At 39.1% G+C, this 7,171-nt stretch overlaps 1 protein-coding gene across 1 annotated transcript in view; it reads left to right on the top strand.

Annotated features, from left to right (window-relative positions):
* The first annotated feature begins 728 nt into the window (after nt 1-728).
* ADAM22 (ADAM metallopeptidase domain 22) overlaps nt 729-7,171 on the top strand; it is a 40,714-nt gene continuing 34,271 nt past the window's right edge. The window contains exons 1-3 of the mRNA XM_009864243.1: nt 729-838; nt 2,234-2,297; nt 2,932-3,001. Coding sequence (XP_009862545.1) covers nt 729-838; nt 2,234-2,297; nt 2,932-3,001 — 244 coding nt within the window. The remainder of the gene's footprint in view (nt 839-2,233; nt 2,298-2,931; nt 3,002-7,171) is intronic.

The following is a 7,171-nucleotide window of genomic DNA, read 5'->3' as shown; positions in this document are numbered from 1 at the left end:
CTGATGGTAGAAGAAAGGCACTTTGATTTTATGCTCTTAGGGAGTGATGACTTTTTCAAAACTTTCTTTTAAGATGCAACTCAGTCACAATTGTGCATCTTGCATTAAGTTAAAGATTCAGTATATTCTTTACCTAAGTAAACTTAAAGTAATTCTCAGAAGAAGACATCCGTGCAGGAATGGACCTCACCTTTGCTGGACATTCCAGTGGTAATGCAAAAGGATCTGGTGTTACTGTCACAGACTACCTTTATCCATTTACATAGCCTTGAAAGTTCAGTTTGTTCTTCGTTTGGAGATGAACTGTGTGCTGGAATTTAATATGGAAAATTAGTGATTGTGTGTGGACAAGCAAACTGACAGATTTTCTGAGACATGTAACAGTGTGATTATCATGAATGACCTTCAAATTTCTGTGGCTGAGAATATTTTACGCCATTAAGAAAGAGATCATGAGTGCTTTGCCAAAACCATGGGTATGGCAGAAGGCTTGATCCTCTCTATCTATGAGGTTTCCTATTTCCTTATCATGAACACCATATAATATCCATATTGATATGACACTGCATATAGCCATTATTGTTTCCTTGAAATGGGCCTGTGTAAACCTCATGAAGTTCAATAAGGCCAAGCGCAAGGTCCTGCACCCAGGTTGGGGCCATCCCAAGCGCAGATACAGGCTGGATAATGTGTGGATTGACAGCAGCCCTGCAGAAAAGGATTTGGGCATGTTGGTGGATGAAAAGCTGAATATGAGGCAGCAATGTACGCTTGCAACCCAGAAAGCCAATCGCATCCGGGGCCACATCCAAAGAAATTGGCCAGCAGGTCAAGGGAGGTGATTCTTCTCCTCTGCTCTCATGAGACTCCACCTGCAGTACTGTGTTCAGCTCTGGGGCCCCCTACATAAATAAGACCTAAACTTGTTGGAGTGTGTCCAGAGGAGGGACACAAAAATGATCAGTGGGCTAGAGCACCTCTGTCAGGACAGGCTGAGAGAGCAGGGGCTGTTCAGCCTGGAGAAGAGAAGGCTCCAGGGAGACCTTATAGCACCCTTGCAGTACCTGAAGGGAGCCCACAGGAAAGAAGGGGAGGGACTCTCTACCAGGGAGGGTAGTGACTGGATGAGGGGTAACATTAGATTAGATGTAAGGAAAAGAGGCATGCCTGAGGGAATTGGACTATCTAGAATGTTTATCTTTGGTGGTATGATGAGATTTACGCTTATTTCTCCTGGAGCCTATTAAGTGTGTGATAACTAGCACACCAGTGACTCAGCCAAATCAACATATCTTGATTTACTCAGCTGGATTAATGTATTTCACACATACTGATTTACTCAGCTGAATTTAAAACATCTCAAGAATAGATAGAGGGTGAATATCAGACTCCTCGAGGTGAAAGTGTTTTTGCTCTCTGGGATTTGGTTCTACTCAGGTTTCTGTCCTTTGTCTGCTGTTTCATTCTGGAATAATTCAGGGCTGGGTTGTTTTTCACAATCCCCTTTGGATCATCACAGTAAGGGGCAAGAGAGCTGAAGGGGCAGAGCTGAGCTGAATTAACACTTACCTGCATCTTGCCTTTGTTCACTGGAACCTGTTCTGTGGGTATCCATGCAAGGTGTCCCTGCCTATGGCACCCCCGTTGGAAAACCCAAGCCATTCTATGATTCTATGAAACAGAAACTTAAACTAACTCAATCTTAAAAGACCATCTGTCGTAACTGTTATTGCTGTAATGCTTCAAACAGTCCTCTAGGCCCAGAAAAGCCCATCATGCCATTTGTATTTGTTACTATGTGAAATTACTGAGGAAAGTTAATCAAAACCATTAAAACCTAAGGATCAATTCAATTACATCATATTTTTTTGCAGGGTAAAGCTGTGCACGTGTTCCAAATAGACGTGTTCCCAAAGACAGGTCCCTTATTTATCTGTTGCAGGTAGATCTCTCTTGCATGTGGGAGTGGGGGCTTTGAACTGGATTTTCAGTTGGCTAAATTAGCCAGTTTTTGTGGTGTTTATGTGTGTTGCAGAAAAGCTTTGGAGAAGAAAGAAGAGTCTTTCTGAAGCGAAGAAACAAAAGATTGACTTAGAATTACATTCAAAAAATATTTTTAACTACTTCCTTTTCTAAACTTTTTTTTTTAAATATATGAATTTCTTATACTTACTTTCATGTTGCACAAGTATTTGTTTATTAAATCAGTTTTTGCATTTCCTGCTCTTGACAGTGGGATGTTCTATGATGGAAATCATACTTACCTTATTGAGCCAGATGAAAACTACATTTCAGATGTGAGTAGAATTTAGAGTGGTCCTGCTGTGTTGTTTGTTGAATATAGGCATTCGTGAGTACAGGGTAGGCATTACACTCTGGGTCCAAAGGGTCATCCCCTCATTCCCAATTAATCCACCTCATCTCCATTATCATAGACAAAAATGGACCTCCAGAAATCGGGCAGTAATATGCGTGTACTTTGTAACACTTGGATGTAGAGTTGTGCAGCAGCAGAGAGTGGTGTGAGGGTCCCTTGGAGCCACCAGGAGAAGCCTGCGAGTGCTCTGTTCCCTTCTCGGGCACTTCCTACTCTGCTTTCCTTACATCCCTCCCCTCTTGGTTTGACCTCAGCTGCAGTTCAGCAGCTCCCATGGCTTATTCATGTTCCCTGGGCAGCTCTCTTAAGCCCAGCTCTAAGCATGCTCAGCCACTGCGTTTGATGTACTCAGATATTTCAAATAAAAGATGATTAACTGTGGTGTTAGTGATCTCATCACAGTTGGGAAAAGGAGAAGAGTGTAGAGTAATGGTGCCTTTCAACTTGCATGCTCACTACTGTAGGTGTTGCGTTAGAAGGACTTTGTCTATTTAATGCTAATGAGATGGATTAGTTTATCCAGATTTAATACATGCAATTATTTACTCTTTCAGGATGACTTCCATTTCCACTCTGTTTACAAATCCAAGTTGCTTGAGGTTCCTTTGGATGACCTGCCATCTGGTATGATTTTTTTTAATATTCATGACTTACTGACTTTTTTTAGTCTGAGGCCAAATTTGTTAATCGTATTTGATAGATAGTGTGTTGTTTATTTGTATATTATTTCTTTTTCCTGATTAAATAAAAAAAGCATTGAAAAAAGAGGAAAAAATCTGAAACACTGAAAAAACTCTGAATCCAATCTCTCCTAGATCTTCGTGTTGTGATCTATGTTTCTCTTATTAAGTCGTGCATTCTATGGACTGCATTATGTGCTGGTAATTGTAGAAAGGAAAGGACTGAGGTAGCATAAAGATGAAGAAAATAAACCCCACTTTGCCAGTGGTTGATAACTTGCCATGGATTTTTCTGATTTTGAGATACAGAGTGAGTACCATGATGTGAATGTAAGCCTGGGAGATAAAAACTTGCCAAATATCATTGTTCTGTGACTCTCTCATCTCCAGTCCGTTCAGCATCTTTCACAGTACCAGCTGTAATGCGGGTCACACGTTTCAGAACAAATCAGTTTGGAGGCAGAAGCGGTTTCAAGTGCATGTAGTAACGAATCCCCACAAACAGTTTATATTGTGTGTGGAGAGAGAAGAGTTTTGTTTTGGTTTGTTTTTTTAAATGATTTTTCATCTGAGAAGTTGGCTTGTTAATTGATGGTAAAATTGGAGTATTTATAGCATATCCCCATTCTGTCAAGGATTTACGAGTTTTACAGATGCATTTTCCTATTCTACAAAATATATCGTAGATAAATAAAGCTGTCCTTCGTGTCATTTTAGTAGAAGACACCTCTAGACTAATTTCTGCAGGAGAGTTATAGATGTCCAGTCATCTTGTTAGAAATCGTTTTCCCTATAGTAACAGTTGGATCTGAGGTCTTATGGTGCTGGCTGACACACGTAGATGGGTCCGTTCCTGGAGCACGGATTGCGCAGGTTTGTTAGTTGTTAAACAGACTAGAATTTTTCAGAGAGATAATGAGAAAAACCATGGGAAGTTGCTATAATTGGGTCACCTTGGTTTCTCTTCTAAGAAGGAGTCTTTCTGAGTCTAAACAAAAGAGTATCCCAGCCTGGCGCCCCATGTCCTCTGCTGATGATTGCCCAGGCGAGGTGGAGAAGGCATTAGGATGGAGAGGCAGCACGAAAGGCTCGCGCAATGCGAGACAACGACCTCTGTATCGTGAAGCTTCCTATGTATGTGCACCTTTAGACATGTACCATGGTTAATCCCTGTACTTGTAGACACAGTTGTCTGATAAGAAGAACACTTTACTGAGCATAAGGCCGAGTAATAAAGTGCATCTTCTATCATACTTTCTTGAGGGTATGTCATTTGAAAGACTGGAAATAATGTAACCAGTGCTGAGTTTAAAATAAATCTTCTGTTAAAGTTGTAAAGTAGGAGACTGTTAGAGCTGATACTTAGATATCTTACAAGATTTCCTAATCGTAAAATTCTATGTTTTCAAGATTTTGCAGTCAAATTATTTTCTGCTTTTAAAATTATGAAATGGAATTCATAGCAAATATAATCTATATAAACTAGTTTCAAATATAAACTACTTTCACCTCCACCAAAGCTTCTTGATTTTCAAAAAAATTGTCAAAATAGGGCTTTGTGTTTTTTCACAAAAATCCAGATATGCTTTCACAGTTCTGGAGATTTGATTATGGAGTGCGAGTGATCTTAATTATACAAGTATTTATAATGTGAATAAGAGGTATAAGGTGCTAATCTTCTATTGCTTTATGTTTAGGATCCTATATATGAAGAAATAAACTTTAACTCAGTCTGCTCTCCCATATGCCCATACTTGTTTTTATAAAGCTGTTTGGAAAAGTGTTTCTAATGTTTGCAGTGAAAATTCTGGTAGATGCAATAGATTATATCCTCATTAGGAATCCTACCATTTTTCTTTATCTGTGATTATTCAATTTATCTCTGTCCTTAAGTCATCCTACATGCGTAGCCACAGCTCCAGAGGATGAGAGCAGTCCTCACCACCTTCTGCTTCCCCACTCTGCTCTCTGTGCCCACAGGAACTCTGTAGTTCATCCCCAAATCTGCTGCACACCCTGCCCCACCTTCTCCTTCCTCCTCAGAAATGCTGCCCCACAAATGTCTCTGCTTGGCGCTGCCTCTTTCCTGCCAGTATTGTTGTGATTGATTGATTTTTATTTTTTTTTAGTACTACAGCAAAATCATTATCAGGAGTAGCAAGCACCGTGCTAGGTCGTGTCATCAGTATTTCTTATACTCCTTATTACTCACATAATTTATCAATTTGCCCAGTCTAAGGAGATCTTCCTTCTTGTCAAGATTTTCTTATCTTTAAAAGAGTCTGTGTGTAATCTGAGATTTCCACTCAGCTCTGCATTAAAAGTGGGCTGGATGTAAGTATCATCAGTTTCCATATTGATCTTAGAAAGGAAAAAAAACCAAGTAGTAGGGGTTACTTGGTGTCAGTGATAGTAAAATTGCAACCACAGTTTGATAGTAATGTACTTTTTACATTCTTTTGTGCTTGGATATTAAAAAAATAAAAAGAAAGCTAAGACAGAAAAGAATTAATTGTACTGTACTTTGCAATGGTCTGGGGAGGTAATGAGGACTTTAAATAAGGAAAACTTGGATGGATGACTTGGCATGCTTAGAGCATTTGACTTCATAATTTAGCAGAAAATTTTTTCCTCACAATCTTTATTGAGACATACAGTGCCCTGGCATTGTCTGACAAGGCTGTGTTATTGAAGCTGTTTTTCAAATAAAGCATAACAGATGTCCTTTTGAGGTCACCTGAAAGATGTGTAGATGTGGCGCTTAAGGACATGGTTTAGTGCAACTTGGCAGTGTCAAGTTTACGGTTGGACTTGATCATCTCAAAGATCTTTTCCAACCTAAATGATTCTGTGAATCCTCATTACATTTTTTCAAGGTAATATACTCCCATCAGAATTTCTGCCAGGCTTCCTCAGATATCTACATTTTCTGTGATATTACTGATCATGTTCTTTTGCCTGAGGCTGGAAGCGCACCCTGCGTGACTTCATCCAGCTTGTGAATTATAGCACAGTGCTCATGTGTTAGCGTTAATGGCTGCATCATGCCCCTCTAGAGACAACTGACTTCCGATGGTGGGTAAAATGATCCCATTTGCTGGTAAAGTTGTCTGAGACCCTGAATGCATATGACAAATTACTATTTTATTGATTGAAAACTTCTATTTTTACCAGTTTCATTAACCGTGATATAAAACCTAAAATGACAGGTTAAAAGCCAGTTGTATGGCACTGGAACACAGACTAAATTAATTGGCATGTGTAAAGCATAATCAAAACCAGATTTGTAGAAAAATTGTCAAGATTTAGTTTCTCATCATTGTGACCTCTAGAGAATGTAGGTCTTTACTCAGTAGATAGGGGCCCTTGAATGTAATTTAACTGATTTTAGGTCCTTTTTGTAAAGAAAATCCTCAAGTGCAATGGTGTAACCATGAAAATATTTTTAAGCAAAGGGCATATGATTGTCCAGGCTCCTCCATAAAAAAATATCTGCAAACTTTGCATACCAAACAGTATAATCTCCAAGATTTAACTAAGACAATACCAGTTATTCTTTGCTTTCCTGGTTTGTCTTATCAGTAACTAGCCACTCCTGGTTAAGATTAGTACTTATGCCTGGTAATGTTTTGTCAGATGGGCAATGCAGCTTTGTATTTTAAGGTTTTGCTGATATGCCGTCCCTGACAAAATTCTGTCAGTATTGTTTTAAATCCTGCTGTTTGAACCTCATGCAGAAATTGCACAGGTAATGCACAGCAGGTGAGAGGTGGAGCTTTGAGAAACTTCCCTTCTCACCAGCAAAACTGAACTGTTCAGATTTTTGTAACACAACCAAAAGTTGTGTACAAAGGTACATGAGCTAGAAATTTTTTAATTTACACAGCTCCTATAGTTCTATCTACTCCACAGAACTAGTAAAATCACTCTGGAATACTGAAGGTAGTTTGCAGTTTTCAGAGACTGAAAGGATGTCCAAAGCTACAGAAAACACAAAGGGGATAAAGTAGTCAAGGGAAAAAGACATATTACAAAATAAGCATCTGCAAACGTTTAATTTCCATGTCTCAAAAAAAGAGATTTTCTTGGGGTTATATGAACAGTAAACATGTTT

The sequence above is a fragment of the Apaloderma vittatum genome, unplaced genomic scaffold, assembly GCF_000703405.1.
Source record: "Apaloderma vittatum isolate BGI_N311 unplaced genomic scaffold, ASM70340v1 scaffold27792, whole genome shotgun sequence".
NCBI lineage: Eukaryota > Metazoa > Chordata > Aves > Trogoniformes > Trogonidae > Apaloderma > Apaloderma vittatum.
This window is presented reverse-complemented; position numbering and strand designations above follow the sequence as displayed.